Source organism: Phalacrocorax carbo (genome assembly GCF_963921805.1).
Source record: "Phalacrocorax carbo chromosome W unlocalized genomic scaffold, bPhaCar2.1 SUPER_W_unloc_1, whole genome shotgun sequence".
Lineage (NCBI taxonomy): Eukaryota > Metazoa > Chordata > Aves > Suliformes > Phalacrocoracidae > Phalacrocorax > Phalacrocorax carbo.
The window spans coordinates 479,865-505,256 of NW_026990243.1; the positions used below are offsets into that span (position 1 = coordinate 479,865).

The 25,392-nt window shown below is 39.7% G+C and overlaps 1 protein-coding gene across 4 annotated transcripts in view; it reads right to left on the bottom strand.

The window, feature by feature from the left end:
• Positions 1–1,103: 1,103 nt before the first annotated feature.
• LOC135310805 (polyadenylate-binding protein-interacting protein 1-like) overlaps positions 1,104–25,392 on the bottom strand; it is a 30,082-nt gene continuing 5,793 nt past the window's right edge. Inside the window, exons 3-11 of one of the 4 annotated variants that reach the window (XM_064439790.1) lie at positions 23,868–24,056; positions 20,206–20,318; positions 18,254–18,365; positions 16,916–17,041; positions 13,326–13,432; positions 4,530–4,647; positions 4,341–4,395; positions 3,626–3,719; positions 1,104–2,841 (exon numbers count right to left, since the gene is read on the bottom strand). In XM_064439790.1, coding sequence (XP_064295860.1) covers positions 2,724–2,841; positions 3,626–3,719; positions 4,341–4,395; positions 4,530–4,647; positions 13,326–13,432; positions 16,916–17,041; positions 18,254–18,365; positions 20,206–20,318; positions 23,868–24,056 — 1,032 coding nt within the window. In that variant the 3' untranslated portion in view covers positions 1,104–2,723. Of the gene's footprint in view, positions 2,842–3,303; positions 3,720–4,340; positions 4,396–4,529; positions 4,648–13,325; positions 13,433–16,915; positions 17,042–18,253; positions 18,366–20,205; positions 20,319–23,867; positions 24,057–25,392 lie in introns of those variants that run through there. The other 3 variants (XM_064439792.1, XM_064439793.1, XM_064439791.1) reach the window with 3 other exon arrangements.

Consider the following 25,392-nt stretch of genomic DNA (forward strand, 5'->3'; position numbering starts at 1 on the left):
CATGCAAGGCAGAGTCCCTTGAAGACACTATTACCTTACTATAATGCATATTCGAATGAAAAAAAAAATCAAATCTTTTTTTAGAAGCAAGACAAGATAACGAAAATTATACCAAAGGAAACAAAGCTAGTTAAATTTTGTTTTCCAAAACTCAAACCTAAATGAGCATGTTAAATAAACATCCAGAAAACTGTCAGTGCTCACTGTATTAGCAGACACACAAGTTACTTCAGCAAACAAATAACAGAATTATTTACATGCATATTTACAACATGTGTTCTTTACAGTAGCTACCTTTTGGGAAATCTTTCCCATTTGTTTTTAGTAAGGGGTTCTACTCAGTCTAATAACAGGTAACAGGAAGAAGTACAACTGAGTTTGGCAACAACAATGGTGTATCCTAGGAAGACTAACATGATTATATGGGGGTCAAAAAAGAGCAGTTGGCTTCAGAATGTTAACATTTATGGAATATATTTACCCAAACTACAAAATTAAAACAAACTATATAAATTAGAAGAATGGAGAAAGTATCAAGGGTTGCTGGAAGGTTAGACTTTTTTTAACGTATCTAACATATCAAGCTCTGCACGTATTCTTCAAGAAGCATGGGTTAAAACATAACTATGCTTATGTAGTCTTGAACACAGCAAATTAAAGGATAGTTTTTGCTTGTAAAAGCTGAATAAGTTTACCTGAACCAAAAGGTCTTGAAAGCACCTAACTTCCAAAATACTGCTTCCTTTTTCACTTACCAACATATAACATGTTTATTCCAGAACTCACTTGTGTTTTGGAAAAGGAAAAAAAAAAACACCCCCCACAAAACAAACCCTTCATAAACCATTTCTCATGATTTCATGATTGTGATGGGGGGGAATCCATATTTAGATCATATGCTCCTTAGTTTAAAAAAACCACAACCAACTAAACAAAAACAAAATTTAAATACCAGATCTTGTATATGGTAAAAAGGATAAGTCCTAATGTATACTAAACCAAGCAAGCAACTAAGTTTAGATCAAGTTATTCTTCCCCTTCCCCCCCCCACCAAGGGAAATTTTATGGGACAGCTCCCCATTAAATTTTAATTTCCATTATGATACTTTTAAAATCAAGTTTATTGCAACCAAACCATTGTTCATATACCTGTACATAAAATAAACTATGATATATACACAACATTTTAAGTTACAGGGCATAAGTTTACAATTTTTGGCAGATTCTGTTTAACAGAATGGAAAGTATGTAACTTTAGTACTTGGAAAAACTAAGCTTCCTTATTTTCGTACAAGTGTTTTGTGTCCCCCTGTATCCTAACCATACCTAAACTCACTTAATAAACTAACATTAATGTGTAACGTCTCACTGTTTTCTCTTATGTTCTGATTCTAGACAGAATTTTTCATATGCTTCTTCAATTTCTGGATCCATCTTGTCATCAAGGTCATCAAAATACCTTAAAAAAAGAATCACCAAAAATATTAAGTTTATGTACAGATTTTTCAGAAACAGTAAATAGGCAAAATATTTACGTAGATGTAAAGAACGAAACAGTTTTAGAAATAGTAATTAACTATGACATTTACTAAAAAGGGATGAAGAAAAAAATTATGGGTACTAGGAAAACAAACAAACCTCAAATCAGCACAGATATGTACGAATTGCTAACGTTTGTCACCATTTTAGATCATCTTATGCTGTCCACAGGTTTAAAGACAAATACCTTCCAAGATGATAGAAAAAAAGCAATAATGCAATACAAGCTTTCAAAAAAATTAATAATGCATTTTTACTTATGTATTTACAAAAAACATAATCAGCATAATTTCGGTTGGTTAACATCTTGCATCAACTGTCTTGGTTGCACACTAGTCAGAAAAATATATTTATATAGAAAACCTATATTCCTATTTGTTGATATATGGAAGACGACAACCTTAATTCACCTCCCTTTTGCATCTGTATTATATTACCTTCTATTACATGGTAACCAGTCTTTCAGAAAAGATCTGTCTCATTTAGGTCAGAGAAAAGACTGAATCCTGTTAACAATAGTAAGTATTGTGCAGAGTGGAGACTACCACAGAGTTTCAAGATAAAGCTGGAAAGTGATGGGGATCACTTAACTTGCTTTCTCCTCACAGTTATTGGGAAGTAACTTGAGCGTTCCTTGTTTTCTCTACATCCAACTGGAGCATTCATCACCATAAACTAGGACAATGGAGTTGTAGCTTAAAACAGCCTTAAAAAAAAATCAGCAGCTATTGATTCTCAAAGCGTGCATTAGTTTCACATGCCTAGTTTATTATCTTTTGTGCCTTCGTTCCAAACAAGGGAATCAGCATGTCTCATCTATATGGAGGCCATAAATGGTGTGTTTTGCACAAAACCACAGTAAGTGCCACAGAAACGTAAAATAAGGAAAGCATTTTTTCTTGATCATCGCACATTACAAGAAGCTGTCTACATATTTATTTTGTTTCTCCTTTCCTGTAGAAGTGTAGACTGGAGAAGGAACTCAACATAGAACTCTTCTCCCTGATGTCAGTCATGGGAAATAGCTGACAGATAATCAGGATAGATTTGTCTAAGCTTTTCTTAAGCCTTCAAAGAAGGTTCCACAGTCACCTTGCATGATGGTTAACTCTGTCTTCCACATGTCACGCTTCAGACTTGCTGTGTTTAACTGCTGTTTGTCTCCATTTTGCATTTAATTTGTTCTAGGCACAGCAGTTCACAAGGGTGGTTTTTTTCCCCACAGTAAGAGCTTGTTTATTTCTGATGACATCTCTAATTAATCTTCCGAAGTTCACACAACTCCTCTCAGCTAGGTGCCATCTAAAAGTTTTGTAATTTACCAACAAAGATATCAATCCAGACCAGCACTCTTATCACACAAACATAACACAAAGTGTTTTTGGGTATCAAATCATGATCTGAAAGTCGTCCTTCAACCAGATGAGTACAAAGCTCAGCAATTTATTTTAGACTATTTCTTTTACAGGTTTCCTATCAAATTCTTATAAACCAGTGCCAGAAACTCGGACTATATTCCCATCTATTGCTTCTCCCTTTTGCCATTAGGTTGCTTTTCTTGTTCTACAGGAATACTGAATAGCCATTTAATTGAGGGAATATTACTTATCCTGAGAAGAGAAACTTAACCACCTCCTCCCTTTGAAAGACACTGAAAATTCTGTAATTATCTCTGGCTAGGATATGTATGCAGTCAGATGAATTCAGGTTGTCTCACTACCAAAGCTTGAAGGTCTGGTGCTTCATTTTGTTTGCAAATTTAAAAAAAATGCAGAAGAGTATGTTTGTATGCATGTAAAAATATCTGAAATTTAATTGCCCTACTCAGCTAAATATAAAATTTGTTTCGAACTTGTGCAATTACAAACCAACTACACCTGAACAAATACATAACTTCTGTTGTAGGGCTAAACAATAGTTACACTATTTAGTTTCATTTTTGTCGAGACAGGATTCCGAAATCTGCAGTAAAAATAGTGTTTAAAAAACCAGACAAAACCACCAAACAAAAACCCCACACAAAAAACCACCACAAACACCACCAGAAACCCCACACCAAACACTATCACTCAAAAAGAAAACATACTGATCTCCAGGTCCTGATAAATCTGTTCCATTTTCTTCATAATCTGGAAACAAATCCTCTCTTTCAAGCAGCTCTTGGTATTTTTCTTGGTAATCTAGCATAGTAAAAATGAGACCAAGTAATAGATAAGACTAGTCCTCTAAATTAACTACATCTATACAGTTTGAAAATAGCCTATTTAATGAAACCATAAATGGCATGAAACATTACAGAAAAAAACCCAACCTCCTGCTACAGTGTTTTCTCAGGACATCAACCAACCTCTAAGAATGATACCTATCTTCCCAGAGAACTGTAAAGGTAGTCACAGATGTCTTTACCTCAAATGATGTCGTGCCATGCTGCACTGATTACCGAAAACAAGGAAACCAAGGAAGAAACAAACCCTTTTGCTACTACCAATGGACAAACAAAAGATGACTTGAAGATTTCTGGCTTCCTGGAGAGACCAAGTGCTGAGGACTACGGCACAAATTCTTCTGAAGTATATGAACTTCAATGCACATTCTCCATTTCAAACATTTACCTTCTTTTAATACAGACTAAGGCATATATGTGTTACACAAAGACAGGAATTCAGACATATTTTTGTCTTTTAAGTTGTTGTTCTTAAAATATCTGAAGCTCATACTTTTTATGTACTTCAACAGGACAAACTTAATTACAACTTTTTAAAGACAACTGAGAAGACAGGTATACTAAGCTTGTGATGTACCTGGATCTGCTGCAGTGAAAGGAACACCATCAGAAGTGTAAAACGTTGGTTCATTCTAAGAATAAAGTTATATAGTAAGTTATACGCATTCAGAGAGACAGTAGTTTGTAGCTTTCAGCAATGTGATTGTCTATGAATCAAGTTAAATTCACATTCAATTAGGGAACTGAAGTGTCAGGACATTCTTACCATAAAATAGTTTGGGTCATTTTCAGGGGTAGCTTCTGTATGTGGAGAAGTTCCGTGAACTCTACCCCAGTTACTTGATCGTAGTTCTACTAGTTTCAGAAGCATATGTTTCACATCTCTGAAATAAACAGAAGCACCACAAAAGTTAGAATATTCTTGTGCTGAGCAATAATTGGGCTATATCTTGCATATACTAGATAGCTAAATCCCCAAAAAGCTCCAAAAAGGACAAAATTTGGTCCAGTCTGCAGATAATTTTGAGTTAGGTGTTCCGTCCCCGCAAGTCTAGATGCTTTGTGTGTCCCCCTCAGTTATAAGACACTCTCTCCACTTCCTCTGTGGTGAAATAAGAAGTCCATATGAAATAGAAATTGCTATAGTTTTTGAATCAAGATACCAAACCTGCAGCACAAGCTGAGGAACAAATCCTTTTCTTATAAAAGGATAGTACTGGAAGAAACGGGGTGATCTTCAAATTGTATTTTAATCATCTAATTCATGCTCCTAACTTTAGCTCTCTAAATCACATTAAGATTCTGTAGTCAACAGTGAAAAGTAATGTCTCCAATACATTAGATGCCACCACCTATTTAAGCCCTAAAATAAGAGAAATTGCTTTCTCAGCTGGCAACTGAATACCACGCAGCCGCTCGCTCACCCCCCCCCCCCACCCCTGTGGGATGGGGAAGAGAATCGGACGAGCAAAAGAACTTGTGGGTTGAGATAAGCACAGTTTAATAACTACAATAGAATGATGATGATAAATGATTATGATAATAATGACAGTAATGTTAATATAATAAAAGGGAAAAGGAAGGAAAGGGAAAACAGGGAACAACAACGCAGAAACACGAACGATACAACCGCTCACCACCCGCCGACCGACGCTGCCCGTCCCCGAGCCCCGATTGCTCCCTCCCTCCCCAGGCCAGCCCCTCCCAAGTAGCATACTGGGCATGACGTTACATGATATGGAATATCCCTTTGGTCAGTTTGAATCCCCTCTCTTAGCTGTGCCCCCTCCCCTCCCGGCTTCTTGTGCACCCAGCAGAGCATGGGAGGCTAGACATGTCCTTGACTAGTATAAGCGCTGCCCAGCAACAGCCTAAACATCTGTGTGTTATCTCAACAGGTTTTTTTCCATGCTAATTTCAAAGCACAGCACTATACCAGCTAGAGTGAAGAAAATTAACTCTATCCCAGCTGAAACCATGACAGTATCCACCCCTTATTCCATATCATTGACATCATGCTCAGGTCCCATACTATTCAGTACAACTTCAATAATCCTTATCCATCTTCTCATCCTTTAACAATATATATATATATATATACAGATTTTCATTTATCATTCCACTAGTTTATGGAACACCCCTGTAGAATGCCTGTGAAATGTCCATTGAGTTCATTTAGTCCATGACTTTGGATTTCATCTCTTGTAAGGGTCCTTCGGAGCGGCGGTGTGTGTGGGGTCAGATTGTTGCATGTCAGTCCTTGTTCCATCACCGCTGCACTGGTAGTTCTTGTTCTCTCACTGCTGCACTTTGCTCGGTTCCATTGAAAGTTCATTTGCTATTATTATTAATCGGGAGATTCCCACCGTGATAACATTCCACTGATGCAACCATAGTAGTGATGACATACAACATCATATTACAATTAACAGCATATTATTCAGTTCATTGGCTGTTTTCACCCAAAATTAAATCCCCCTGGGGTACACACCGAACTCCTCCATCCTCCCGCATCACCCACCAAGTGCACCCAGGTCCTCGAGCAAACGCAATCCCACAAGTGGGTTTGCCTCTGCTGGAAGCAGGAATAACCCAGACTGTCTTGCCCAGCATATTTTTTATGTGCACTACAAGGACTCTATCCCCTTCCACAGTACGTAAGGATTCTGATTGGGCAGGGCCAGCTCGCCTGGCAGATCCCCTTGTGTTGACTAACCAGGTCCATTGTACTGTACAATGGACAACAGTCCATTGTATCTTTTCATTTTCCCAGAGGCTGGTGCGTGATAGGGGATGTGATACACCCACTAAATACCGTGCTCTTTGGCCCAGGTGTCTATAAGGTTATTTCAGAAATGAGTCCCATTATCTGACTCAATTCTCTCTGGGGTGCCATGTCGCCACAGGACTTGTTTTTCGAGACCCAGGATAGTGTTCCGGGCAGTGGCGTGGGGGACAGGATATGTTTCCAGCCAGCCGGTGGTTGCTTCTACCATGGTGAGAACATGGCACTTGCCTTGGCGGGTCTGTGGGAGTGTGATATAGTCAATTTGCCAGGCCTCCCCATATTTATATTTCAGCCATCGTCCCCCATACCACAGAGGCTTTACCCGCTTCGCTTGCTTGATTGCAGCGCATGTGTCACATTCGTGGATAACCTGCGCAATAACGTCCATGGTCAAGTCCACCCCTCGATCACAAGCCCACCTGTATGTTGCATGTCTCCCTTGATGGCCTGAGGTGTCATGGGCCCACCGAGCTAGAAATAGTTCACCCTTATGTTGCCAGTCCAGATCCACCTCAGCCACTTCAATCTTGGCAGCCTGATCTACCTGCTGGTTGTTTTCATGTTCTTCAGTGGCCCGACTCTTGGGGACGTGAGCATCCCCAAGATGTACCTTCACAACCAGGTTCTCTACCCGGGCAGCAATATCTTGCCACAGTGCGGCAGCCCAGATGGGTTTGCCTCTGCACTGCCAGTTGCTTTGCTTCCACTGCTGTAACCAGCCCCACAGGGCATTTGCCACCATCCAGGAATCAGTATAGAGATAGAGCACTGGCCACTTTTCCCGTTCAGCGATGTCTAAGGCCAGCTGGATGGCCTTTACTTCTGCAAACTGGCTCGATTCACCTTCTCCTTCAGCAGTTTCTGCTACTTGTCGTGTAGGACTCCATACAGCAGCCTTCCATCTCCGGTGCTTTCCCACAAGGCGACAGGACCCATCAGTAAACAGGGCATATTGCTTCTCATCTTCTGGCAGTTTGTTATACAGTGGGGCTTCTTCAGCACGTGTCACCCCCTCCTCTGGTGATATTCCAAAGTCTTTGCCTTCTGGCCAGTCCATAATCACTTCCAAGATTCCTGGGCGACTGGGGTTTCCTACTCGAGCCCGCTGGGTGATCAGTGCAACCCATTTACTCCACGTAGCATCAGTTGCATGGTGTGTAGAGGGGATGTTTCCTTTGAACATCCAGCCCAGCACTGGCAGTAGGGGTGCCAGGAGCAGCTGTGCCTCAGTACCAACCACTTCCGAAGCAGCTCGGACCCCTTCATATGCTGCCAATATCTCTTTTTCAGTTGGAGTATAGCGGGCTTCGGACCCTCTGTATCCCCGACTCCAAAACCCTAGGGGTCGACCTTGAGTCTCCCCAGCTGCGGTGTAGAGCACATTTTTAATATCTTGTCCTGCCCGGACTGGCCCAAGAGCTACTGCATGAACTATTTCTCGTTTAATCTGTTCAAAGGCTTGTTGTTGTTCAGGGCCCCATTTGAAATCATTCTTTTTCCGGGTCACTTGATAGAGAGGGCTTACGATCAGACTGTAGTGTGGAATATGCATTCTCCAAAAACCCAAAACGCCCAAGAAAGCTTGTGTTTCCTTTTTGCTGGTTGGTGGAGACATGGCTGCTATTTTGTTGATCACATCCATGGGGATCTGACGACGACCATCTTGCCATTTGATTCCCAAGAACTGGATTTCTCTTGCAGGTCCCTTCACCTTACTTTGTTTTATGGCAAAACCAGCTTTCAGGAGGATTTGAACTATTTCCTTCCCTTTCTCAAAAACTTCTTCTGCTGTATTGCCCCACACGATGATGTCATCAATGTATTGTAGGTGTTCAGGAGCTCCACCTTGTTCCAAAGCATTATGGATCAGTCCATGGCAAATGGTAGGGCTGTGTTTCCACCCCTGGGGCAGTCGATTCCAGGTGTACTGGACGCCCCTCCAAGTAAAAGCAAACTGTGGCCTGCACTCTGCTGCCAGAGGGATTGAGAAGAACGCATTAGCGATATCGATTGTGGCATACCACTTGGCTGCCTTTGACTCCAGTTCGTATTGAAGTTCTAGCATGTCTGGCACAGCAGCACTCAACGGTGGAGTGACTTCATTCAGGCCACGATAGTCTACTGTTAGCCTCCACTCTCCATTAGACTTCCGGACTGGCCATATGGGACTGTTAAAGGGTGAGTGGGTTTTACTGATGACTCCTTGGCTCTCCAGTCGACGAATGAGCCCGTGGATAGGGATCAGAGAGTCTCTGTTGGTGCGATATTGCCACCGGTGCACTGTTGTGGTGGCGATCGGCACCTGTTGTTCTTTGACCTTCAGCAACCCCACCACAGAAGGGTCCTTCGAGAGGCCAGGCAAGGTAGACAGCTGTTTAATTTCCGCCGTCTCCAAGGCGGCTACACCAAAAGCCCACTTGTAACCTTTTGGGTCCTTGAAATACCCTCTCCTGAGGTAGTCTATGCCAAGGATGCACGGAGCCTCGGGGCCAGTCACAATGGGGTGCTTCTGCCACTCATTGCCAGTTAGGCTCACTTCGGCCTCCAATACAGTTAGCTCTTGGGATCCCCCTGTCACTCCAGCAATGCTGATGGGTTCTGCCCCTATATAGTTTGATGGCATTAAGGTACACTGTGCACCGGTGTCCACTAAAGCTTTATACTCCTGTGGGTCGGACGTGCCAGGCCATCGGATCCACACAGTCCAGTAAACCCGGTTATCCCTTTCCTCCACCTGGCTGGAGGCAGGGACCCCCTAGTCCTGATCATAGTATTCATCACTCACTTCTGGTAGATATGAATCACGGGTGTCTCTGTTAAGATCAGTCAGGCCATCAGCACTTCTGCTCCTCTGTCTGGAGAATTGCTTACGGGAAACTGGGGCAGCAGCTCTCCTGGAGAAACTCCCCTGAGTAATTGTTTTCCCTTGCAGCTCACGTGCCTCTAAGGCTGAGGTAGGTTTTCCATCCCACTTCTTCATGTCCTCTCCGTGATCACGCAGGTAAAACCATAGGGTGCCCCGACGTGTGTATCCCTTCTCTTGAGCCAAGGAACGATTACTCCTAATGGCTGAGATACTGGTCCGTACTGGTGGGGAGTAGGACATATCTTCTTTGAGTTGTTGGACCTCTCGGGACAGTTTCTCAACAGCAGAGACGAGCGAGGAAGAGAGATTCGTTTCATATTCCCGGAGTCTATCAATCATCTCAGCCACCGTTGGTGTCTCGTCGTCTTTCCAGGACATCACTGCCAATGAGTTTGCATACGAGGATGGTGCGCTCCGTACAAACTTCCGCCACATGGGTCGTGTGCACTCAGCTTCATCTGGATCTTTGGAGGACCGTTGATCGTCCAGGTCACCATAAACCACCTCAAGCACGGCTAATTCCCTTAGATACTGGATGCCTTTCTCCATGGTCATCCATTTTCCTGGGCGAAATACAATATCTTCTTTGAAGGGATACCTCTCTCTCACCGTGGCCAGGAGCCGCCTCCAGAGGCTGAGGGCTTGTGTTCCTTTTCCAATTGCTTTATCAATGCCCCCTTCCCTAGAGAGGGATCCCAGTTGTTTGGCTTCCTTCCCCTCTAATTCCAAACTACTGGCCCCATTATCCCAGCATCGGAGCAGCCAGGTGATAACGTGCTCACCTGAATGACGCCCGAAATCTTTCCGTATATCCCGCAACTCACTCAAGGATAGAGATCGGGTAGTTTCCATTTCTTGTACACATGGTTCCTCCTCCTCCTCCTCTTCTCGTGATGGCCCTGGTTCATCGTAATCTCTTTCTAAACGAGTTGACTTTCTCTTCCATGATTTCTTCTTGCGTATAGGGGCGACTGATACTGGCACAGGTTGGTCCTCTGGTTCAGCTGCAACGCTTGGCACTGGGGTTTGAGTAGCTGCAGTGCCTGTCGTGGGGGTTTGAGTGGCCGCCATGCTCATCACCAGGGTTGGAGCAGCTGCAGTCTCTGTCGCGACGGGTTGGGTGGCCGCAGTGCTCGTCACCGGGGTTGGAGTAGCTGCATTCTCTGTCATGGCGGGTTGGGTGGCCGCCGTGCTCATCACCGGGGTTGGAGTAGCTGCATTCTCTGTCACGGCGGGTTGGGTGGCCGCCGTGCTCATCACCGGGGTTGGAGTAGCTGCATTCTCTGTCACGGCGGGTTGGGCGGCCGCAGTGCTCGTCACCGGGGTTGGAGTAGCTGCCGTCTCTGTCGCGGCGGGTTGGGCGGCCGCAGTGCTCGTCACCGGGGTTGGAGTAGCTGCCGTCTCTGTCGCAGCGGGTTGGGCGGCCGCAGTGCTTGTCGCTGGGGTTGGAGTAGCTGCCGTCTCTGTCGCAGCAGGTTGGGCGGCCGCAGTGCTTGTCGCTGGGGTTGGAGTAGCTGCAGTGTCTGTCGTGAGGGTTTGGGTGGCCGCAGTACTTGTCACGGGGGTCGGAGTAGTTCCCTTCTCTTTCCCTTGGGGGTACTGAATAGTGTTAAATAGGGCTCGATAGGCATAAGCCAGACCCCAGCACATGGCAGTGATCTGTATCTCTCTGGAATTGCCAGGGTGACAACATATTTCCTCCAAATGTTCTACTAATTTTTCAGGATTCTGCACTTGTTCAGGGGTGAAGTCCCACACCACAGGGGGTGCCCACCGTCTTAGGCATTTGCCCATACTTTCCCACATACCCTGCCACGCATAGCTATCGAGCCTTGGGACAGATCTCTGGATTATATTCTTAACTTGCTTACTAACCTTAGACAGATCTGATACCACTTGCCAAAGCAATATCAACAGATGTATCTTAACTACACAAGGATGTTCAAGATACTGAAAAGTTGTTGTAATGAGGGAGGAGACATTGCATAAGATAGTAGCTACGGTGCCATTCTGTATTTCCTCCATAAAAAACTCCTCAGAGGAGGAGGTATAATTGCTAATTGCCTCCATGAGGTGGTAGCTGTAGTACAGTAACGGCTTCCATGCAAAACCTAAATAACTGATAACAGTCAAGGCCAGTGTTTTAATAACAAGTCTCCTAGGCAAAATATCTCTAATCACTGCAGAGCACAGCCAACTGACAGAACCAACAGCAAGTTTTAACATGTACTTTACAATCAGCATGGTAAAGACTGGACAAACTAATACTGCGAGCAGATGAATCAATGCTGTGACCAGCAACTGTTATTATCTCAAACCCTTCTCGCCCCACGTTGGGCGCCAAAAATAGACTGTCGTGGTTCAGCCTCAGCTGGCAGCTGAACACCACGCAGCCGCTCGCTCACCCCCCCCCCCCACCCCTGTGGGATGGGGAAGAGAATCGGACGAGCAAAAGAACTTGTGGGTTGAGATAAGCACAGTTTAATAACTACAATAGAATGATGATGATAAATGATTATGATAATAATGACAGTAATGTTAATATAATAAAAGGGAAAAGGAAGGAAAGGGAAAACAGGGAACAACAACGCAGAAACACGAACAATACAACCGCTCACCACCCGCCGACCGACGCTGCCCGTCCCCGAGCCCCGATTGCTCCCTCCCTCCCCAGGCCAGCCCCTCCCAGGTAGCATACTGGGCATGACGTTACATGATATGGAATATCCCTTTGGTCAGTTTGAATCCCCTCTCTTAGCTGTGCCCCCTCCCCTCCCGGCTTCTTGTGCACCCAGCAGAGCATGGGAGGCTAGACATGTCCTTGACTAGTATCAGCGCTGCCCAGCAACAGCCTAAACATCTGTGTGTTATCTCAACAGGTTTTTTTTCCATGCTAATTTCAAAGCACAGCACTATACCAGCTAGAGTGAAGAAAATTAACTCTATCCCAGCTGAAACCATGACACTTCTTTTAAGAAAGTCCATGGAGAAAAGGTCAGTGAGTCTCATTTACAGGGGGGGGTGGGGGGGTGGGGTGGGGTGAGAGAGAGAGTCTTCAGTTGTTTCCTCTATTAAAAGAGGTTCATGATTCTGTGTCTTTGAAGCCTCAGGCTTGTGCTATTTTCTCTGGTTCCTGAAGCAAGATTTTCCTCATCTTCCCTGGGAGGCAGCTAAATTACAACCAACAGATGCTACCATCTACCTGCTGCCCTCCCTCCATATGGCAAGAGATCAGGTCACAATGTCTGAACCCTCTACAGGTTTTTAGTAAGTTTACAAGAAGCTGAGGATAACACACAGCAGAATAAGATAGCCTCAGGCATACAGTTGACTGCAAGTTGAGAAGCATAATACATTAGCCAACCACTCATTCTTTTCCAGCCTGTAGTAAAAAAAACCCTGCCAAAATGGTAGATTCTCCAGAATAAATAAATAAAACAAGAAACCCCACAACCAAAACTCCCTCCCAAACCCCACATATTCCATTTTGCCCTTACATTTATAGTTATTTGTATACTATATTTAATGCTGTTAAATTCAGTTTTAAAAGCATGAACTATGAGATATTGCATCTTTGTATTTATACATACTTTTAGAGCCTAAAGCACTTACAGCAGATTTCAATACCTAAACGTTTAAAAACAAAACAAGCCAACCACACACCACCATCTCATTAAGTGGAACATGCATCTCTAGCAAAAGATAAAATACAAAAACATCCCACCCCACCCCCTCAATTGAAGAATTACTTTTTGTTACATGGGAAGTGACCCAAATATCACCTTACTTTTCCTAAATGAAAGTTTTTAAAGTAATGTTTTGGACATGTTCATTATTCTTGAAGATTTTTAAGGTGTTCTGTTTGATATAAAAAACACAAAATGCTGCACATAAATTTATCTTCTCACCTGCTACAGTTTGCATCCAACACAACATTTTCAATTCTCTGAATCATTTCCTCCATATCATTCTTTCCTTTTTCTTTCCAGGCATCTTCTAAAGCTGAGCCTGTCAACTAAAGACAGGGGATTAGTTTTTGGGTTTTTTTAAAGCAAATCATAAAACTTACAGAATCTTTTCTGTTGAGTTTCTTAAACAATTCATAACATTAAATGCATTGTGTGACTACCTGAGGGTTGAAGGTCCCAATCTCCTACATCTTTTTACTAAAACAGATTAATAGACCTTGTAAATAGTTCATTTTAGAGTTACCATACCATCTGTAGTCTATGCCCAATGTTTGCTCCCTAGAAGTTCACAGCCACTTCCCTCCTTTCAGTCTTGAAACAACTCTCCAGCATTTTAATTACACTACGAAACAGTCACATTACAACAAAATGTATACATGTAACAATTTTTAATATTGCAGTGATTTCTTGTGAAAAATCATTACACTTTGTATTTCTGAAGTTGCACATGAGTGGGACATGAGATTGCATTTAACCATACTGTTACTTGGGTCATGTCGACACAGAAATATCACAACATTCTGAATCCTGTTTGAAAGGACCAACAGCATTTGTCAGATCTTAGTTGCTTTAAGTACATGCTATGAAAAAAGAGACCATATTTTTGCAGATGATGCCACAGGCTTACCTGAGAACAATAGGTAAGCTTTAGAAAGACTTCAGTCAACATACCTAGCATCAGACATGCCAGAGAATTTCATCTGGGCATATATAAGAGGAGCCAAGGATTATCTGACCAAGCCAGCCTGAGTTTTAATACATAAAAATCTTTGAGGCTGAAGCTGCTGCTGAGAGCACTTTAGCAGCAGACAGTCTAGAACTGCTGTGAATGAAAGCCTTTTCTGTTAAGAATAGGTACTTCATTGCCATTAAACTAGGAAAAATTAGTTTGCTGCTCTGGTCCAAGTTAATAGCAATTCCTGATCTACCCAGAATAAATATTACATGATCCAAAAAATGCTTAGAATGGTATTTGATGATATAAAGGAATAAAATGCAAAGATAAAAGCAAGCATCTTGGTCAGCACTTGTTTTGCATTCCCAGTTTTCTACCATGACCCTGCCTTGATCCTAGGTAATTAGATAAGAGCACTGAGAAGGTTTAATTAAAAATAAATATATTGCAAAGCAAACAGGTGAAAAACCTGTATCTATCACGATATTAAATGGAAAGGACAACAGTAGACATTTATTGCTTCAGTAGTGAAACCAAGGTTTCATGAGGTAGCCCAGTCTAGCTACAGATTATACTCCAACATGTGTAGATACTTTTGAGACATCAGAAAACACTTGCATTAAAAACAAAAACCATCCCCCCCCCCCCCCCCCCCCCCCCCCCCCCCCCCCCCCCCCCCCCCCCCCCCCCCCCCCCCCCCCCCCCCCCCCCCCCCCCCCCCCCCAAAAAAAAAACCCAAACAAACAACCAACCCCACACCGCAACCACCACCCCCCAAAAAACCAACTCCCACAAAACTGTCTTTTATTCTGGAATGGACACTGAGGCCAAATAAATATTTCTGTGAATATTCACGGAAATAGTGGGTGCTCCATCTTCTTTGGAGAACAATCAGAACACACAGTAGCACTGGAAAGCTTCCTGATTTGTGTACTGTCTTTTTGACAGGTCCTTCAGTGGGCCCTGCCTCAGGGAAGCACTTTCAATGTAAGGATTGACTGCAGGAGTGAATATGCTCATTGAGCACAACCTCACGCTTGCTATGAAGCGACCTCCTTGAACATACAAACTTCATTTGAAGGGTTTGAATTGGAGGATATAAAACCTTTCTTCCCTATTCACCATATCAAAAGAAGCTCCCAGAATCAGAATTTGATAGAAGAGCCTGAAAAAATTAGAGTGTGAAGAAGGGGGAAGAATGAGGAAAAACCAACCAACCACCCACAAAAACCAGAAACAAAATTCCACAAAAATACTGTTTAGCTTTTGACCTTCATTCCTAAAATAAACCGTTTTCCCAACTATGAGTATAACCATGGCTTGCAAAGATAAAAGTTTCTCCCTGCAAAGGAAAAAATTGTTTGGCTCCAAGTAAAACTTAAGAGCAGAGAGGCTTGTCTTCATCATGAGAGATATATTTCTACAGTAGTAATGATGCAGACAATATAGTAGGAAGTAATGGATATAAAGAACCTTTTGCTGGGGGGGGGGGGGGGGGGGGGGGGGGGGAAGGGGGAGAAACTAAACAAACCCAACAGAAAACCAAAACAAAACTGAAAACCCAAACAAACCAACCAACCAAACCAAAACCCAAAAACCTCAAGTGATAAACCCTAACTGCTGAGTGTCCTTCAGAACAAAGAACATACCAAAACCCCCACAATTCATTCAAGTTGGTTAGAGTTTTCTTCCACGCCAGAAGTGGCAAAAGGAGAACTACAGGGATTGCTTACTCCTTTGCACCTTGGCTTCAGTTCTACTGCTCTTATATGTACACAAATGGCCTTGCATTTCACTTTTAGATATTACTTTTTCTGTTTGCTCAATTTCATAATGGTACTAAGAAAAAAAGTGTACAGCTTGCTCTACTAATTATGTCCCTTCCAACCCCTACAATTCTGTGATGTAATGCATAAAGCCCCATGAAATATTTCCTCATTTGCAGTTTTATTTACTCTACTGTTCCCAAAGGTATGAAGGTACATCCATTGTCTCAAAAAGAAACATAATGCTCCTTGCATACCTTTCCTTGTCTAGTAAGGCTTTTTGAAAAAACATTCTTCCCATTATTCAAAGCATCTCTGCTTTCTCTTCCCAATCTTCAAGCACTTCATTTAGATATGCAAAAATTCTCATCTTTCTGACAAGAAATACTTTCATAAGACATTATCACCTACACTTCCAGAAGCACAACCCGCTGACTTTATGCATTGCTCATTTCTTTTTTGAGGCATCCAGTTAAAGCATTCACAAGGCATGGAAGCATATGAGCTGAACATCCAAGAATGACAGACAGTTGCTTAACTCCAATAATGTTCACGCTGATTAAGAGACAAAACACTCCTTCCCTCCTTTTACCTAATAAATTCAGAATTTCTAATTACCCATAATTAGAAACCTATCCATAGTACTTAACTTAGAGCTGTTAGCCACATACTATAGTAGCAACCTACAGAAGGAATCAGGTGTTGTGGCTACCTCTGTTAGCCTGGATCTTGAATCTGTGGCCCAGGAATCCATTCTAGCCTGTGGCACAAAGAAATAGGCTTTCACTTGAATTCCCCTTCTCCCCCCCCCCATTGACCAGCAGGAACTATATATGACCATATCTTGTTTTCCTCACTTTCCACTGCCAGCTGTTATGTACTCTATTTTTACTTATCCCAGATGAAAACAAAACTCAAGAGGAAAAACCCCAAAGTATCTAGTATTTGTGTTTAAAATATATTATGATCTACATATAATTATATAAACAAGTAGTATTCATGATCTTCCCTCTTTCATTCAGGACTATTATGATATATTTAAAAAAGACCAACTATTTTTTTTCCTTCTTTTAAAACTACTGTCTCACCTTCATCAGTTTCACTGCACATATCAAATTATTATCCACAGGATTAGAGAAGAGTGCATTTAGTAATTCCCGAAGGCCTTCTTGAAGAATTTCTGCTCGCGTTACCTGTCCCTTTTTTCCTTTAATCTGCAAAATATATTTTAAAAGCCAAAAAAACAAACTACATGTAAAAGACTTAAGTTTTAGAAATTAGTCACATTTTCTCTCTCAAATGCTGCATGATTTGGTTTGGGATTAACATAGTTGAGCTCTTCAGTTGGAAGAATATGCCAAATACTGTAATTATTCTAGAACACAGACTTTGAGTAGTATCCTTACAATTCTGACATATATATAGCAATGCTTGTTTAGCAAAGAAACAAAATGCTAATAAATTGCTCAGAAAAGCTGCAAAATGCCTGGCAAATGGTCCACATCATCCCAAATTCTCAGAATCCCATGCTCTTTCCCATCCTACGTTATATAGCTGTAGAGCAGTTTACTTCTAGAGGGCACTCTATATATTTAAGTTCTAGAAAATTGTTTAAAAATAAATGGTATACTCCAAACTGGACAACTCCCCCTCTCCCAAACCCTTTGGAAGCTTCCTTTTTACTTCTAGAAAGTGAAAATTGATTTCAAGGTCTACTTATGAACAGAAATGGAAGAGTCAGAGTTTTCTTTCCTCATGCCAGCAGAACATTTTTATAGTGTGTGCTTAAATCAAACCTTTGAAATAATCCAGTCAAAAATATATTTTTAAGGACACTACAGAAATTAGTGAACTTACTGAACTCACAGGTAATAAGAGTCAAGGAATTTTTATGTGTACATACACTTCTTTGTACATATCAGAAAAAAATTGATCTAAATACAAGATTTCATGCTTCATGCATAAGCCAAGGATTCAAACTTCAGAAGAAATCTCTTTAAAAGGTCTGCATCTTTAATTGCTCATTTTGTAGATTCCCACGCCTTCCTCAAACATTTGATAATAGCTCCTATTAGTGGCTATTAGTAATCTGGTGGTTTTACTAGACAAAAGAAAATACCAAAAGCTTCATTTCAAAGGTGGTTTATAGTTGGTTCTTTTTATGAATTCTTACACTTTACATCTTTATAAATTTCTCTTCTGATGATCTTGTCCTTTTGGGTTTATCTATTTCTTGGACACACATTATAATGAAACTGTTCTAAAGTTCTTTAAGTTCTTTTACTTTATTCCCCTCTCCCTTTACCAAAAACAAAAAATCCCCCACCCATAAAAAATCACCACACGTCAAATGTTATTCCATTATAGTGTTTACCTAAACAACAAAAATTAACAAAGAACCATCTGACATGGAACTTTCTTCTTACCTCTAGGTTAAGGTAAAGTTCAGCTAAGAACAACACAAAGGCATGAAATTGTTTTTGAGTAGTCTCATCTCCTTTGGCAGCTTCATCTCTGTTTTCATACTCTGTTTGACACCTGAAAACATTAAAACAAAAATGATATAATCTGTAGACATCCCAACATATGTAACATGCTACTTATTTAATAGAATGCTAAGAACTTATTCACTGCATTAAAACTGTTAAATGCTGAATGCTAGGAAGTATGATCTGCAAAGGAAGTGAGAGGACTTCACAAAGGCAACATGGATTTTTGTCCTTCTAGATGAATACGTATGATTACACGATTGTGTTTTCAAGCACTGAGATATCTGAGACAGCAAAATGAAATAGAGCAAATTGCAACACGTAAAAATTAAGAGACAGTTACACAGTTTATATATTAGAATATGGGTCCAGGAAGTTTAACATAGGAAGCCAAACATCAACAGAAATAAAGTAGGTATACTCTGAAAGACATTTCCCCCCCTTTCAGGGCATTTCCCACATTGTCTTAGATGCCTTTACACTTATTTGACAAATTTTTTCTCTCACCATTTTAAGTGATAGCGATGCATAGTTTAGATATAAATGCTAGTACTGATTAAGATAACATGGCAGCGAGGTAATTTTCTAGTGTTCAACAACTGTGTCAAAAATATACAAGTTTACATAGCAGTTCAAAAAGAGTTAAATATTTGAAATAAAAGGAAAGCAAGACAACCTCCAATATATTCTCAGTAGTTATATACTAGATTAAGAAATACCTGAAAAGTCTGAAAAACTGAAAAGTCTAAGGAGTTGAAATAAAAAATTTGAAGTAGAAACTTGGGCTGATAAACAAGAGTTCTCTATATTAATATCATTAGCTTGGTTATTTCCCTCTTCCCACCCTTTCCATCCATATTAGCAATAAAAACAGAAGCAACTTTAAATTTATGGCTTCAGGATGCTAAAAGGAATGTGAACTACTGGGTTGGCTTTAAAACCAGGAATCGGATAATCCAACATTAACAGGTATTTCCTTCATGGTATTGTTCAAGTAACAAACAGTTAAAAAACACAAGAAAAACGTGATAATTTTGAAGGCAGAGAGGCTCATTTGCTTTGGGAGAAAGACAGACAGAAATTCAGCTTCTCCATAAAGGTACCACTCCCGATTAACAGCAATGCATTTTGGTGATCTTTTAAGTTTATCATGCCTTTGCTCCTAAACATAGGTGGACTAAGTAAAACTTTTAAAATAAGAAGGAAGTCTGAAGCTTAGAAAGCCAAAAGTCCTTAAAGAAAAAAAGGCTAATTTCCAAAGGATTCTAAGGTATTAAAGTGTACTACTCCTTCAAATGTCATATAGTAAGATTTAAAAGGAAACACATCCATTTTAACAGGTGTTACATTTTTGTCAACTATGAAGTCTAATCATTATTAAACCATAAGCCCCTAAATTCTGTAGTAACTGAAAATTGAAGTTTATCCTTCTGGATTTTATGCATCTACTTCATAGGTGTAGAGTCAGTTAGCCAATCAATGAACAAACCTTAAACAGCAACTCCAGACAGAAAACTAATTGAAGAAAAACCACAAATAAGTCCTGGCAAGAGTCAAATGACAAGGACACTGCATATATGTGCATTTAATATACTTTTAAAGTTAGCTAGCTTTTAAATTTACCCTGTAATTCAGTATCAGTCTAATATACTCAGTTCAAAAGAGCCTACAGAACCCCAAATTGAGTCCTATTTCCATATCAAAAGATATAAAAATATTTTGAAATATGTATTCGATATCCAGTACGTACCTGTGCTTTAATAATCCTTAACCTGAACTTCTATTTTAAATACATACCTCTTTGCATGCTATGTTAAAAGTTACATACAAAAGAGGAAGACACTTAACCTGAAAAAGTAACAGACTTAAAATGACATGCTGATACTGACCTTTGAAGTAACAACTGTCGGAAGGTCCCACTTTGTGGACTAATGGTTAGATAATGAGATAGATAGTTACACAACCGTGCTCCCATGTAGGAAAAGTTTGGGACAGATGTGGCCTTCCAAAAATAAAAGTGGAGAAATAAATTATTCATAAGAGTCATGATTAGGTTATCAGGAAATATCTTTAAAAGCTTTCTGGAAAACTGTTTAACAACAGTTGACTAGACAACTGAAGAGCAGAAGATTAATAATTACTATTTCTCATGTTAAGTTTTGTACCTCATCAACACTTTGCTATATGCATTTCAGCATTTAAAAGCTCATTATGTGATTTTGTGGCTTTAAGAAAACCACCATTACACCATGCATCCTCAATTCTACTTCTCCATTGTGACCTACACCAAAGAGTGCCTGAAAGTCACTTACAAACTTTTTTTTTTAATAAACAAAGTCAGCAGTGGACATTAAGACACTTTTTTGAGGATACACACACTCTCCCAAGGAGCAATGAGTGCATTAAAACTAACTAAATAATAAAAATTAAAAAATAACCACCTTCATTCAGTCTAAGTGCTATTTAGCCCAGAATCTATTTTTGGCAATAGTGAATGCCCAGGGAAAGAGCACAAGAACGTGGCAAGTAAAGATAAATACTTTCTCCTGTACATGCTCCAGCAAACTCCTGATTCAGGTGTTAAAACCGTATCATTACAGTTAATAGCTCTTGATAGGTCCTTTTTTTAAAAAGGAAATCCTGTTATTGTTGAACATCGTCTAAAAACAGGTGGCGGCAATGAAATTCCACAACATAAGTTATACACTGAAAAAATTTTTGCTTTAAATCTGATACATGAAAATTCCAAGAGGTAGAAAAAAAGTAATTGGGAATTCATTGGTGTCTACATTCGACCTGTCTTGGAACTTAAAGTAGAACATCCCCTTATTTTGGCAATTTATTACTGTTCATTTGTTTTGAACTCTCTTCTAACAAGACCTGAATTTGAGATTATTTCTCAGATACAGCTTCAGTGAAAAGAGGCTCTGGTTTAAGTAACTTAATCAGCTCTGCCAAAAAAAACCCCAGGGATGCTAAGAATTCGTTAAACTTCTCCTTTGGTTTTATCATCTTTGAACGTTCCTTTTACATCTTGATCATCTATTGGCACTATAAATGTGCTTGCATGCTGCTGCCTCTAACATGTTTGAATAAAGCATCTTGCCATAGCATGTCAATACATTATAGCTAGTTACCTTCTACAGGCACTCAATGTAACTGTACTATGTGCATAACACTGGTGGAAAGAACAGAGGTATCTTTGGAAGATACAAACTTAATTACTTAAGATAGTCAAATTGACTTTAGTTTCTAGTAAAAGGCATGTGAAATAGCTAATGAGCTTTTTGGTGCTTTGGTTTAATTAGTTGCTTGGACTAGAAAAGGTGCCCCCCTTTTCATAAGGCAAAATATATCATTTTAATTATACTTCTTTCCTAAAACCAACCAACCAACCAAAAAAGACCCCAACCACTCAAACGACATCACAAAACAAACAAGAAAAACACCAAAACACCACACAACCAAACCCCACAACTTCTTCAAACCTCATCTGTATTTTTTTTAAACCATTATCTTCCTAATTAGTTGGTCTGCAGTTGTAGTTGCATCAACTACTGAAACAATTCAATTTTGGGTATTAGGACCTGACATACCACACAGAGACCAAAGAAAAATCACATAATCTTAATAACCAATCATTATAGTGCAATAAGGTCTTCCCTGAATTATTGTTGCTTGATAATCCCAGTTTATCTCCAACTCAAAAAAGTCAAAGCATTAAGGCTAGTCTACCAATACATATCTTGAGAAATTTTAGTTGCTGTAACAGCAACAATCTACTGTATTACCAGTCAATGTTCTCAAACCATGAGGTCAGAGCATTCAGCTTTTGGAAAACAAGAGAACTGACACTTCACTCTGTCGAGACAAATGGATTAGGAAGAACAGAGGGAAGTAGACAGGCTAAGATACCTGATACCCAGATGAAGGGAAAACTGTACAGGACCTGGGTTTCCCTCATTTTAGTATTTTTCCTTCACAAATCTAGCATCTGTAAATCTGCTCAAACATCGCTGAAGCAGATACTTATGAATACGCTCCAGCAATTTTAATTGAAGTTTTGTGATAAACCAGGATGAGGAAACAAAAACTTGAGCAGAAGCTCAAGACAGAAGAACAATAAGCATAGTTATTTGACTGACATTCAAAAACTATCATATCCTGACATACAATTAAGGTAAAATCATATACTTTTGGATACTGAGACAGCATTTTGCACTGAGCTAAGTTTTATTTTTCACATAAAACCATTATATTTCAGACTGATAACACTCAATGCTTCTCAGTTAAGGAAAGCACAGCCAACCCTAACATTGGATGTTTTAAATAGGGGAAGAGAAGATGGAACATTAAAAGGCTTAAATAAATTGATTCTCACTTAACGTAACATATATGAAGTTATAAATAGGATAAATTCCTTTTTTTCTTCCAATAAAGTTACATGGAGTATTTTCACCTTTTATTAACTATTCTCTATGTGTCCAAATAAAGGATGGGAAAATGATGCTACCAAACACAGCACAGGTAGTCTAACTAAATTAGAATTAAATTCTGAACTAAATGTGCACCAATTCCTTATTAAAATTATGTATTATAATATATTCCAAATATTATAATTCTGTATTATAATAAGAATCTTAAGACTCTACAGTTCTGTGCAATGACCAGTCATGCAGCTTCTACATACCTCAGGCTATTTCACAGTAAAAAGAAAATTCTGCAAGTATCTGAACTTAAAAGGTAAATAAAGTTTACATTCTCCAAAATAGAATTTGAAAGCAACTCAGGAAAGTGAGAGATACCCAATATAATAAATAGCAAGCACAAGTGTGATTTCATTCTCTGCAGCTAACCCAGAAGACAGTAACAGCAGCTCATTTGCTTAGCAACACAGATTAAGCTGTTCTTTCCAATGGCTCCCCCAATTAGTACAGAGGTCAGTTCAAGGTCTCTGTCCTCATTTCCATGGCCATCAATGGGACTGGACCAAGTTACCAATAGACTAGCTTTCCTTTTTTCCAATTATGCTGTTCCAAAATAGGTATGATTCCAAATGAAGAACAAAGCCTGTCAGTAAAAGAGAATTTCCCAAAGGATGTGTACAGTAGGTATAAATTTGTTTGTTTTTTTTTAAATACTAAGCAATGAAACACATCTACATATTATGAAGAATTTTTTGTAGGATAGAATAAAAATGTACAGCTGACATTGCTTAAGAGTCTCTACTATATAAAATCCAGCAATTCAAATATAACTCTAACTGCTGTAATTTCAACTCTAGTATGTGACCTGGGAGATTCAAATACACAGCAAAGGAAACAGTAAATCAGGGAAATTTATCAACCAGCTAAGCATCCCACACTTGAACTATTATTTCAGTTTATTGAGAAAAATCTTTCCCTATACATTTCAGGCTAAAAAGAAAAATTCAAACCATTAAAATACTACATAGATACAATTACATAACAAATAATACTGGTATGCATATCTTGGACGCTAGGTAACAGAGGCATAACATCCATGTTATAAGACAGAACACACAGGCTACCTGCTGATATATGAGTTCAACAACTTCTTGCAAAGTTTCATCTGCAGTGACCCAGCCATTCAGTGTTTCAGCAAACTGCTCAATTTCAGTTTCAAAACAACCTGGTTGCTCGGTGAGGTGATTTAGGAAGTCTTGTACATATTCTGCCAAAGTCAGATAGCCATCATATCCATCTTCAAAGGAAGAATCCTATAGCAGTGAAAAAAATATACCAGCTATTTTAAAGGAACCTAAAATAAAGTTGTTATGCTTACTATCTCCAGAAGTAACCATATAGCCCTTAGTCTTGAGTAACTCCTGAAGGTCTGCATACTTGATCTTTATTACACAATTCACTTAAACATTTTTAGAGAGCATAGACCTCAATGCATCAGAAAGCTCTAGTAGTCCTGTAATTTTAAGAACTAGATAACATGTTTTTATAGAGATTAGGGTCTCCTAGAAAAATACATCAAAAGACAGATTAAAAAGGAATTGGCTGTAAGATTAGCTAACAAACTAACAAGTATACCTGTTAAGGATAAAGCTACCAAACTGAGGCTCATCATCCTTTCCTGATACGCACACAAACTGTGCTGCAGATATATAAACTGTAGAAGGAAAAATAATTGAAAATGGGAAAAAAATCTTTGGAGCTCACATAAAGCGCAGAAGTGCTCCAAAATATGCAGGAGGGGGAAAAACTACAGAAATACAATACAGTGTAGCTTTCCCTTGTATAAAATATAGCCAGGAACACTGATCTTTTAAAGTCAGCAAATTTGCATCTCTTGGCAATGGATTAAAAACTACAAGGCATGAAATGAAACTATTCAAATGGTATTGCATTAATTTGCAGTTACTGAGGTTAAAAACCAGACAGTAAACACCTGCTCCCTAAAGAAAGGAGCTAGAACAATACCACTTTATCAATGTTTATGCTCCTGCTGATGGAACAGAAGGCTACTAATTTTGTCTATTCAAAAATGCATGTATGCAAGAGTCTCTAAAGTCAATGCTGTTCTGGATGGTTACAATTCTAGTATATGAGAGGAATAGCATAGGAAGCAAAATACTTTGTGATGTAACTAGTAATAACACAGTACAAATAATTCACTTTGTGAAAAGTATCTCATGAGATCTCAGAAGTGTAAGCAGGAGCCCAAAGAGGGATTGCTAAAGAACTGAATTATAATTACTGATTCAAGACATAAGGGTAACATACAGGATATCAGAATTCTCAACTGATCTACTATTTAACATGAAAAAGATTGAAAATATATCTACTGTAATGAAAAATTGAGCTAAAAAATGATAAACCGCTTTTCACTTAGTGGACATAAATAAACTGATAAGGTTTATAATTATATATTCCCTCTCCCTACCATTCCTCCCTTAATGAGGGGATATCCTTTACTTTCTGTCTTCAAAATGCCTCAGTCTCTCCTCTACTGTGAGGCAACATGTATTTGTGAAAGATAAAAGCCCTGGATACAAACTGTGGAGATAGATACGCATTGCTGAAAATCAAGTATTGACATTAGTT